General features: G+C 40.3%; 1 protein-coding gene across 2 annotated transcripts in view; it reads right to left on the reverse strand.

Moving 5' to 3' along the window:
• LOC134616349 (ephrin type-B receptor 1-B) overlaps positions 1 to 12,910 on the reverse strand; it is a 155,215-nt gene that overhangs the window by 24,614 nt on the left and 117,691 nt on the right. For both annotated transcript variants that reach the window (XM_063461176.1, XM_063461175.1), the window contains exons 7-9: positions 8,508 to 8,670; positions 5,968 to 6,076; positions 4,908 to 4,972 (exon numbers count right to left, since the gene is read on the reverse strand). In XM_063461176.1, the coding sequence (XP_063317246.1) occupies positions 4,908 to 4,972; positions 5,968 to 6,076; positions 8,508 to 8,670 (337 nt within the window). The remainder of the gene's footprint in view (positions 1 to 4,907; positions 4,973 to 5,967; positions 6,077 to 8,507; positions 8,671 to 12,910) is intronic.

Here is a 12,910-nt window from a genome sequence, read left to right on the forward strand (position 1 = left end):
TATAAACTTTTGATCGCAGCAAATGATGATACCTTCATTTGCTCTATTATCCATGCTTAGAGAGGGGCCAAAGCACTGCAATGTGTAAATTAAAATGAACGTGTACTGAACACATCAAAGAGTGTAGGTGGAGAATTAAAGGAACTGGCTCCAAAACATGTACAGGCAGACAACAAAATGGTGGTGATTCAGTGCTTACGAGAGGAAAAGAGCTAGAGAGAGAGAGAACGAGACAGAGAGACAAAGAGAGGGAGGGAGATTAAGGGATAAAGGAACAGATGAGGGAATATAGAAAGAGTAAATGTAGACTTTTTTTTCACCCCTTTATCCCTTACCCTAGCAGTATCTGCTCTTTGATAGTGGTAGAACCAATTTTCCTGCAATCTTTCCCTATAGGAGCTCATAAAGAGATAAAGCCGCTACGCTATCAACTAGCTCTTTATGCCATTCTACAGTAGGTGAGACCAGTTCACAGACTGGCGATGTTTGCAAAAAAAGAAGTACAGCTTTTCTGTGCCGACAGGCTAAGTAAAACACTTGTAAACAAATTCAATATGCTGCCACAAGATGGACAGCGAGCAAGTAGACTTCAAATCATCATTTTTGCAGCTACACCCAAGGGCAGCCTTCTTTCTCAGAGCTGTTTAGGCAAAATCTTTGCAGCCATGATTGGAATAAACCCATCTCCATCAAGTCAATTTGTGCCTAGCCCTTTGCATAAGCCACAGAGAAGGAGGGAGGAGTCTCAGGAGACAAAAAGAGAATAGGGTCTAGTCCTGGGATCAAGGTGCCTCACCTTGCTCTTGACTAGAAGCTGATTCTAGTTACCACACTAATTGCTTTGAACCCTGTCTGTGTGAGTGTAATTGCTCATTAGAGATTCCATACAGACTGGATTCAAGTTAATCCATCAGAGGGTTTACAGCTTTGCATTCCATAAAGTCATTCGATTTACAAATGTCGCCAAGCTGCTCACTTAGCGGCACCACTGGGTAGGACTCAAAATCTCAGTGGGGAGCATGCAACAGCAAGCTTATAGCAGCACGCTCACACTCAAAATCTCAAGCTCTTGTGCACATACCTCCAAAATAAATGTACAGCCATTACTATCTAATTCACAGTCCATAGCCCATTTTTATGTATAATTTAAAATGCAAACAGTTTATCGTTCTCCCTGGTTAACTGGACTCATCTTTTTATGGCCACTGGATAAAAAATAGATTCTTACTTTAATATTTCATAGGCTCTCCATCTGAGAGTACGAAGGAAATGTATCCAGAAGTCATTTCTATTTTGGACCAACATATAAAACAACAACTCTGTCAGGAAAGAATCCAAGGCTGCCACAGTGGCTTACGGACACGTGCGTACCACAACAGATATAAAGCTTAGATTAATATAATAAATTAGAACAAAGTTTATGACATAATTGTCCAAATGGTTAAGTGTACTCAGACAAATTTCCACTCTGGTGGACAATAACGTTGATTCTATTCATTTCTATTAGCTGGCAGGCATTATAAGTTACAGTGTACTGCAATGCACTTAACCATGTTATTTTCACCAATGTCCGAAATTTAGCCTGCTATTAGTCTGCCCCGATCGTTTACGTAATGGTCCTAATGTATCCACAAATCAACTGCAGAGCCGTAATGCTTACATTAATCTATTACTGGCAATGGCTACAATCAGATTACTGGTTTTACTACAAACACTTTATATATTGCCCAAAGACAAACAAAAATGTCTGCGAATGAAATAGTAGCTCCATAAATGCTCATCTTTTTAAGTTAAAAGGGAATGTTTCATACATTAGCCTGTCACCAAGGAAACATAATTTCTTCTAATTCCCTTTGCCTGACAATATTTGTGATTTCACTATATAGCATTTAAATACTTTATGTGATTTATGTGCAGGGCAATATATCCCTAGAGTGTTTTATGTAGGTCTAAGATGCACACTAATCTACTCTGTGGCTCTAAATATAATGAGCTGCATTTCCGTCCTAAATATTAACTAATTATCCATTGTTTGATGTCAGAAAAGTATTTGTCAAACACACACTTATTATTTATTGTGGCTTATTAGTATGCACATAAGGGATCTACATTTTGTATGGAGTCACTAAAAAAAGAAAGTGAAATGTTTGTGGGGATTTTTTCAGGCCTTTTGCAACTCTTTTGGTTTTCCTTGAAAAGTTTGAAAAGTGATGAAAGGTTCAACCTGTTAATTATAATATTTTAACATATTTAGGATAAGGGTGAACTTACACATATAAAGGAAATATGCAAGAAAAAAAAGGAGTATAAGCATATTTTATATCCACCCATAATTAACTAGTTCTTTTCAGTCAGTTTCCATTCTCATCGGGTGTGAGCACCAGATGTTGAAGCGCAAATAACATCTGCAGCTACAGGGCAACAAGTACGGTCCGAACATTTGTAATTTAAAATTTGTTGGTAGTCATGTGGAAACATGAGGGCACAGCACAGACATTTAGTACTTAGAAATGTCTGTTAACTCGTTTAGATGGGTTGTCGGTGTGAGTTAAAGGCTAAAAGAAAATGTTTCCCTGAGAGAAACTGCAAATGCTTAGTGCATGGAGCTGAGTGCAGAGCAGTGCAGTAATGAACTTCTATGATTCCTTCACTTTTTATATGCTTTATTATGTTATATATTTAATTAGGAGATAAAAGTATAGAATTCTAATGTTTATTCTACGCTTGGTAACTCCCAATAATGCTGTGAAGACATGTTTTTAGGAATATGTGCAAAAGGAGTACATGAAGTCCTAGGAGCACACTTAATGTCAGGAAAGAAGCTAAACCATGGAGTCACAGGAACACAGTAGGCCCCTGTGATAAAACTGTGGCTCGACATACGTGGAGGCAAATATCAACCCATTTTTAAATCTGAGTGCTCCAAGGAACACAGTGGCCTTAATAATCATGAAATTGAATAATTTTGGAACCAGCAAGACTATTCTTAGAAATGTCTGACCAAACTGAGACAGAGGGAGAAGGGCCTTATTCAGAAAGAACCCACTGATCAATCAAGCAGAGGCTTGGAGGTCTGCTGCAGATAAGAAACCTGGGAAACCTGCTGTAGGATCATCATCTCAGTAGAAGCACTGCTTCAATCATGTCTTTAGGTCTTGGGGGCTGAGTCTGAGTCTAAGCCATATGACAGCTGCTTTGAGATTATTGAACATCAGTTAAATGCATCCAGCAGCATCAGGAATAAGTTTATCTCATCTGATGAGACAGAAATTGAACTCAGTGGGTAGAACTCCAAGCACTATGGCATGATTTCCTGTCTAATAATCTCTATGGCTATGGAGATAACAACACGGTGCTGTGGGGTGGCTTCTTAGGAACTGTAATAGGAACACTGGTCTGAATGGAAGAAAGGAAGAATAAGTATGAGTCAAGTTAGAATAAAAAATGCAAACCATGAGTAGCCCAGCCAAAGGTCATACTTAGACAAAATAGAACTTTGTGGAGAGGCCTGATGATGGCAGTTCACAGATGCAAACCAACCTTTCAAACTGCCCAAAAACACGGGTTAATAAATATTTTAGCAACTTAATCAGGAATGATCTTTTGATTGTTTTTAAAGACAAAACTGCAAAATAGTTTTAATCCTTGAATTAATCCACTTAATTAAACTTAAACAGTGTACACAGTGATGATACTGTACATTACAAAAACCACTGAATCTGATGGGGGTGATCGCTTTAAGCCACAGCAGCAGCATTTGACTTGTGTTCACATGAACATCACAAGCAGGAGTTGGTGTAATGTTAAAGGTCTGATTTCTTGCATAAGCATGACCATCAGGCTGCACCACTGAATTTACAGTATTAGCAACGTCTCTCTTGAGGTGGGCTGCAAATGAGGCGATATTATGAGACGCGCGTGGCAACATCTGGAGGAGCTGACAGCTGGGTGAAAGCTGGCAGGCACATTTTTTTGGAGGATCACCCAAAGCAATTGTTTGAGTTGGTCTATTTTATTGCTGCACTGAATACTGCAATTACAAAACTGCCAGTCAAATCTTGACAGAAAAGCAAAAAACAACAATGCATCACAGGGTGGGGAAAAACCTCGCGTGTGTTGGCATTGTGAAGGTTTCCTTATTAGCATTTGATTTTGTATCCACCTTAGATCCTTCATTTGATAATTAAGGCCGCAAACAACTGTTATCTTTTATTTTCATGACTTATGTTAATTACAGTGCATCCCTGACTGTGGCAAAACTGACTCCTCTGTCCAGAGCAGTTTTAATAAGCCCCAAGCTACCATTCTCGTAGCTTTGACACAAAGTAACTGTGTTGAAGCCATTTGCTGTGTCAGGCTCAACAAAATTCAATCCCCTTGAGTAAACCCTTTCTCAGACTGCTAGGTTGGCAGTACATACGGCTTTCTTTGACGCACCAATTTACACACTCTCTTTTGTGCATGTGTGACTGAGTGTTTGTCAGAGGTTATATGTGTGTCCCTGCAGGCTACTTCCCCTGATCAGTCAATGCCCAGGGAGTGCTTAAAACACAACTCAGTCATGGCTATCGTGCAGCCCTAAGAGATGTCAGTCAATGTCATGGTGAAAAGTAGAACCACATACACTTGCTACATAAATTTTCCATATCTTTAATGCATTATTATTCATTTTAAATCCCTTACATTATTAATTATAGTCCAACAGTAGAGGAAAAGGAAAATGGATGTTAGATAGATAGATAGATAGATAGATAGATAGATAGATAGATAGATAGATAGATAGATAGATAGATAGATAGATAGATAGATAGATAGATAGATAGATAGATCGATCGATCGATCGATCGATCGATAGATAGTAACTAACCAGTAACTTAGAGCAGCTGTAAGTAATAGGGCAGACTCACCTCTTCCTGTTGTGTAATGTTGCAGCTTGTCACTGTACACCGCCTCCTTGGAATATGCTCTTTTCCTATAAGGGTGCAATGAGTATTGGGAAAGGAAAGACAGAGAGCGTGAGACAGATAGCGAGGGGGAGGGGTGCCAAGATGAAAGAGGTAAACATGATCTTATTACTTTTGGTGTTTTTGTGTACGGGCTGAAAATGACGTGGCTGAAATTGAATCAGCTGCAAAGGGTTAGAAATGGCAAATGAAGTTTATGAAAATGAGCTGATTTTTAATTAGACCTTGATAGGATCTCACTCCTTTTCATCTGTCTCCTCTGCCTCAGCATCAAAAGAGCCTGGCCCATTTGATGAACACTTTACTTGCTCAAACTTGCACACAGCCCTGCAGAAAATTTGACTTTCATATATCTAAAGTGGAGCAAGACGTGAATGTGACAATGTGACAAACCGCTGCAAAATGAAATTGGCTTAACAGGGCAAAGTAGGAGATGTTAAGTTCTCTAAGGAATTGAGTATTCCATTTCAAATGACAATTTTGCTTTCCCGTTCCATCAAATTTGTGAGTGCCTTTACTATTCAGTATGCCTGTCATCGAATCAATTGATAGTCTTGTTGCACTAATAAATGGTATGTGACTACATGTAGGGCATGTTACACGATAAGTTCCAAAGCATAATCAGCACCAGTTATGTTTCATAAATGTTTTTACAGAAGATTACAATAAATATCAGTAATTTTAGGAATCTTACGCACCACTGAATTTTATTTTTACATAATTAATAGAGCAAATGACACAAACCATATATGCTGAGAGTCTGGTGGAATTTTACCTGCAATGTTGTCACCTATTGGATTTTTTAGTACGTATTATTAGCGACAATGAGAACTAACGTGGCATACCGAATGGTTTATGCCCTATGTGTATATTTTTTGCAGTTCCAACTTCCTTCAAAACAAACTGGGAGCTTCAAAAGAATCTACAGTTTGAACGACGTGACACATTTTTCAACATCTTCTTAGTGTATTACAAGAGACAAGATAAAGGAAAATCTGGTTACCTGCTGCAAACAATGGAGATAGCAATAAGGGAAACAATAAAGACCACTCCTGCTGCTGCTGACCCCGCAATCAGAGGAAGCTGTTCCCTCAGCTCAGACTTGAAGTCATCTGGGTTGCACAAAGACACGACAAAGAAGCAGTGAGAAAGGCTTAGGTAAGGCATGAGAAGCATGTCTGTGTTTATGTGGTGCTGTGTACTTATGCATGTGTTTTGGCAGGAGAAGAAAAGGCAGAGCAGAATGGTTAGACTGAGTTTACTGGTGGATAAAGGAAACACAGAGATCTCTCTGCTGAGATGTGCTGACTGGAATCCTGTGAGCATTTGAAAGACTGACAGACAGGTGGTGTTTGATAAATCAGAAGACAGACAGAGAGTGAGAGAAAAATCATAAAGCTGGTTGTGAGAAAGAGCGAGGAGGGCAGCTCGCCTTCTCTGTTGCTATAGCTGTCTGAAAGGCGCGGACAAGAAAATGCACCTAGGAATGTTGTTTCTATGGTGTTGAAAGGAAGTCATCCACTGCCAATCACACACATAGAGCCCAAACATGTTTTTTCGTTAGCCGGGGGTTGACTATGGTAGTTCAGGGGACAGAATAAATGCCTGCTTAAAAATACCATACAGCAGAATCTTTTAGTTATCTGTTTGCGAGCATGTCTTTCCGTGACTTTGGCATCAGCAGACACTGTAGTTAAAGCAATGCACGATTTAGCATGCTGCAGGCAAATCAGCAGCTTCTAAATCCAATCCCCCGTGTAGAATGGGCCCATTGGATTAAAGTGATAAAGGGAGAACTAATGCATCTTCGAAGCAGTGTGAAAGCTGCAGTATATGTGGAAACTCGATGTGACAGGAATTGCTCACTCTTTCAACTCGCACATTTATCAAATACATTTCAAGGAAAGAGTAAGAATGCTGTTCCAGCTACTCAAACTTTTAGGGCAATCTTCCTGTTCTCTTTCAATGTATATTAGATGTGAGAGGTCCCCCCACCTGCCCACCACGCGCCCATACGAGAATGTTGACTTTTCTTGACAGCTAAAAATCACAGAGACACCTCTTCTAACAGCAAATACGCTCCCATTACAATCAGTTAGCTCTCGAGGCCTCAGAAAATTAGAGAATTGTGGCATCAATCACATAACCGATACCCCAATCACCTCGTTTTCCGTCACACCTTACTTTGCGCCGTCGCGTTTGATTTGTTTGATTGTGTGTTTGCGTGTCCACTGGTGGCAAAATGACACCTCGTGGAGGTGAATGAAAACGTGCTGACGGGAAGAGACAGGAGATTATATGTTTTGCTAAAAATGACGTGGAGTGCCTCTATTGTCTTCATGGGGCAATGAAGCAGGTTTGATGGGGGGGGGGGGGCTGGTAGAGGCGGAGGCGGCAGAGATGTGGGTGTTGTTGCCGGCAGTCCTCTGGTGTTTTGCTGCTTGCCTCAACGAATGCCGTGCTGTGGCAGCCAGCCAACAGATGAACCGTAAGCTGTGCTGGTGTGAGCGAGCATCAAGTATGCGCATGTATGTGCTCACATTCACTAGTATGGTTTCATATGCAAGGAAAGCTGATGCGGAACTATTGGGGAGAGTAAATGGGGCAGTGACTGTGCCACATCTGCTCTGCACACAGGTAAATAGCCACAATGATTGGCTTAATTACCATCATCATGCTTCCCATCTTCCCCTCCCTCAAGATCATCACCATCTCATTCATTGTAATCTTTGCTGTTTAACAGCGAGTCTGGAAATGTCACTCCTGTCTTTAATGTATTTTGAATTATGGCCAAATAAGCATTGTAGGCTAGCCATCAAGTACGGCACAAAGAGTGGAAATCTTATGCAGAACATTAAAAACGTAGGAGAGGCTACTTTTATATAAGTTCATATCTTTCTTTTTGTTGCTATTTTTGTTGCCTTGCGCTTATGAAAACCAGCAGAATACATCTTGACTGAGCCATGTGATTTTCCAACAATTTGACTGCCTGGCAGTGCTATGACGAGGTGATACGCATCAACTCTTTGCAAGCACGCCTTCCTGCACATACACAAATGAACCCCAGCCTTGCCAGTTCACCAGGTGTTACCGCCCATCTTCAGCCTTTTCTCTCTCCAACAACCCCCCGCCATGCATGGCAGAAAATTTCTCTCATCAACTACTAATCACAGCTACGCATTCTGGGACAACTCTCCAGCAACAGAAGGGCTGGGTGAAAAACCAATTAGCTAAGCATTTTGGATCAAGCACAGTTAGTTGCACAAACAAAAGACACTCGGTGTTCAACGTATCCGAAGCACCCACACACACTCAAACCTGACTGTGAGGGAAATTAATTTAGCTGTAGAAATAGGAAGCGCAATCAAACATTATGCCTCTCCTCTATCTCACTTACTAATAATAATGCAACAACAAATACAAAGACACAAGAACATTTGAAAAAGAAAAAAGAGCTATTGTGCATGAAACGAAACAAACGAGACAGAGAAGGATAGAGCGAGAGGGAAGGAGAGCTGTTTCTCCTGGCTCTGCAATCCTTACCATCTGTGAGGGTTTGGAAGCACATCTTGCTGCTGTATTTGCCAAAGCCAGCCACAGTCCGCGCCCGCACCTGTACCACATAGACTGTACCCGGCCTGAGGGCCTCCACACGCGCTGTGTTAGTTTGGCTCCGCAGGATAGTGGAGTTAATCTCTGCATGGTCCTGAAAAGAGCAACGATCACAGGTAGCAGGTTAGAGATAACTTGAGATGTCAGTTGGAAAGTATTAAATCACACCATTCAGAATTCAGAAAAGTCCAGTGTTGGTAAGTTTGACTTAAGCTAACAAACGGTAAAATTTCCTGGTAGCACAAGTCAGTGAAACAACAACCAAGTTTATCATGGAATCACGTATTCTGGTAATAGTAAGAAGAAATGGTCCCGAATTTAAAGGAAATTTTAAGTCGCATGTTACAGGAAATGCACTGTGCTTCTGATAAACATCAGTGACAGAGAAAGAATAGAAGTCGATAGTAGAGAAGAGTAGATAAACAACAAAGACACGACTGACGAGGCAAAAGCTCTCCTTATGCCTTCGGTGTGAATGCTGTATTAAACAGACAGTGGTAATATGTTTGTACTCCAGTTTTTAAAAAGGCTTCAACCAGTTTGAACTTCAAATAAAATTTCAAACCACAACAGAGCGAGTATGCGGTCTAAAACACACTGTGTAAAATATAAAAGCATTTATACAGTTACACGCATGCACAATATTGTAATTAAAGGCAATCGTTTCTTGCGGTTTACAAAGAGAAATTGCTACATCAGAACATTAAAAACGGCACTGTGTGGTTTGTCGCTTCTGATGTGCTTTATGAGGTAATTTAATTACTGCAAGAAGTTTGAACATTTGATCCTCAGTTTTGTTCTTTGAAGTGGGTTTGCTTTTGTTGATTTATTTATTTATTTATTTTTTCCAATCCAATTCCTCCGGCAGTAAGTATTTTACTTGTTTATGAAAAGGAATGGCTTAAAAATTCTTGCACGTCCCATGCAACATTCAATATAAGGTGGTTTCCCTCTATTTTAAGTATTGATTTTTGAATTGGAATATCCATTTAGGATAGAAATCCAGTGGTGAAATCCAGTTTTTGTCAGCTGAGACAACTGGCAAAAATAAAAAACATTCTGCAGAAAGGTCGCTTTGAAACATGAATCCATGCTTTCATCACAACTCGGTTGGATTAGTGTAATTCTTTATATGTTGGTGTCGTATTCAGCTGGTGCAAAATGCTGCAGCCCGACTTTTAACTGGACCACGGAAAAGAGAGCATATTACCCCTGTTTTATCCTCACTGCACGGGCCGCCTGTCCATTTCGGAGTTCATTTTAAAATTCTCTTATTTGTTTTTAAGTGCTTAAATGGCCTTGCCCCGCCCTACCTCTCTGAGCTGCTGCACTTGCACTGGCCTTCCCCGTCGCTCAGCTGACCAACTGTTCATGGATGTGCCGAGGAGCGGAGGCTCAGAGGGGACAGGGCTTTTGCCATAGCAGCTCCCAAATTGTGGAATTCATTGCTGTTTCTTATTAGACAGGCCTCTTCACTGCTAATCTTTAAAATTCGTTCTTAAGATCCACTTCTTCGGCTTGGTGTTTAACGCAGTTTGTATATTATTATTTTTTTATCCTTTTGTTTCACTCATGTTTAATCCTATCTTGTATTCTATTGATGCTTTATTTTGCGTTGTAGTATCAATTCTGTTTATTTTATGTTTATTTATTTATTTATTCTGTGTACTTTTATTTTGTAGCACTTTGGTCAGTGGGAGCAAAATATATAGAAATGAGGGGTGGCTCAAGATTTTTGCACATTACTATATTTTCACTCTTACAGAGGCAGTCTGCAGTCTGCTGCAGCGTAGTCTGGGACTTGCTTTAGGTATCTGCTATTGGGGATCAGTAATGAGTAGGGCCTGTCACCTTCCCATAACCCAGAGTGAATATGACAGCCAGAAAATAAGACTGCACCTCCACAACCCCCACCACTGCAAGCTGCTGATAGCTAGATGCTGACAGAGGTAGAGAAAGAAAAGGGCAGTTCAATGCAAAGGGGCCAATTTCCCTTGAGTTAGTAGTGCAGTGTAAATATAGGCAACTTTTTCTTAAGTGTAATGACTAAACTCATGTTTAACGCTAAATAAAAACTTCCAAAACATGTACAAGTATGCAGAGAAAACTTAAGAAAAAAAATTGACAACACTGTTGAGTAGAAAAAAAAAAAAAGGTAGAGAGGGAGGGGGGAGATGGTAGGAAGCGATAAGAAACTCGAGGCAGAAGGAACCCACATCAAAATCATTATCCAATCTTATTGGTGTAATTGAATCATTCCAGTTGCTCTGTCATTGAGCAGACGAGGTAAACACAGCTATGAAATCTGCCCCCCCACATAATAATGTGAGCAATCACATTAACTCTTATTGGACACTCTGAGCTTGATGAAGACAAATGTTTGGGCTAGGGATGGGAGAGCATCACACCAACAGGCTTTCGCTCTATCTCTGAGAGGAAAGAGATATTTATAAACGGAATGCTGGATGTAACTGGTTCAGAGAGTTTAATCATTTCGCAGACCTTTTGTACATGAGATCACACAAACTGTCATTTCACCAGTGTGCTGCATACAAATACTTGTGGAACTTGACTTCAGAGGAGCAGCTTGTGCATTTGAAAGAGGTGCGAAACACAAGAAGCCCCACGAGAGACTGAAACCCTTGTCACCTATTCATCTGGTCCAAGATATGGTTCAGTGCACGCGGACCACTTGGGGTCAAGATTTGCCTATTCCTGCTTATCAGTCATCGTGAATTTCTCTGAATCACACCCCCATCTGCTGAGCTTGAATGGGGGACAGGTGAGCAGACAGATGGCAAATCGCCAATGGGCAAGCATCCCTTGGGGGAGCCCCAGCTAGCAATGGCCCTTTCATGCTGCCTGTCAAATGGGGATTATATGACACACACACACACACACACACACACACACACACACACACACACACACACACACACACACACACACACACACACACACACACACACATCTGCTACTTAAAATGAGCTGGCATTTGGCACTCCAGCAGGTTAGGAGATAACCAATGAAAGCCCATGCCAGGAGGGACTTCCAGCCATGAGAGGTCCTCTCCTGCTGCCAGTCAAATGGGGATTAGGAGGACCACACCCATACTTGCTAAATAAAGACAAAGTTGCAGGTGGGAAGGCAGATGGCGGAGCAGCCAATCAAAAGCGTTGCCAGGGGTGACAGAGAGTAAGCAATATGGGGAGTTTGGGCTCTACGACATCCAATACAATCACCGAAACACACTTAGCGAGGCAACTCTCTCTCATGAATATTGTTCACAGATTTAATTGATTCATTTTTATTGATGTTTCTTGTCCGGACTGTTGTTAATACACGAGCACATGTCTATTAATTATTTCCTAGCTAGCAAGCAAACTCACCAATAACCTACCCCCTACATGACTACTTAAAACCAGATAAAGTAGTGATACTGCATATATTTGGATGTGTTTTAATTGAAGTCCTTATGGACTTATAGAATTATAATTGTATTGTTATTAACAGACTTATTTCTGTTAATAAGTGACAGAAAGAAGTGACAGTCTTAATAATAAGACTGTCACTTCTTTTCTTTTTTTTCAAATTCCAATACACACCCAGTTGCTCTTCTAGTGCCAGTTTTCCTCTGCCACTTGTCCCCCTTTTACTTCTGGAAATTTGTATTTTTGTGTGACTTTTTGAATCGAAACTATTCCTCTTGTGGGTCTGTTATAGGTGAATGGTAGTCATATAAGACTATTAAAAAATGCCTGATTTGACTTCACTTCACTTGGTCTGCAAAAACAAACAACCTATGTGTACATAGACACCTCTCTATGTACACATAGGTTGTTTGTTTTTCAAAAAAAAACACCAAAAAATGGACAGCATGGCTCCTTGGCACAGAGACAAACTTGGTAGTACCATGTGTCTTATTGAAAAAGCTCACACACATGGGTGCACTCACACACATGCACATAAAGAGAAAGATGGGGAGTATATAAGACAACATTTTGATATTTGAAAAAAAAAACCCTCTTCTATTAATGTTCCCAATTAAAACGTATTGCCTAAGGTTGGGAAAAACCGGTTTAGTAGGGGGCAACAATTTAAATCTCAGAGAGTAGATAGGTTTTATTTCCAAATGCAAATAATTACCACTGCCTCATGAATTCTAATCTAAAAGGAAAGTGGTAATTATTTTTAAATTGTAAAATAGTAGTGATAAAAATACAACATTAAAGACCCCAAATGTCTCTTAATGATTTTGTGAAGTAAAGAAGTTAAACCAGTGTAAGAGCAAATTCTATCCCCACACAAAAAGGGTCTCGGATTTGTTTTTCGTT

This window comes from Pelmatolapia mariae, linkage group LG18, assembly GCF_036321145.2.
Source record: "Pelmatolapia mariae isolate MD_Pm_ZW linkage group LG18, Pm_UMD_F_2, whole genome shotgun sequence".
NCBI lineage: Eukaryota > Metazoa > Chordata > Actinopteri > Cichliformes > Cichlidae > Pelmatolapia > Pelmatolapia mariae.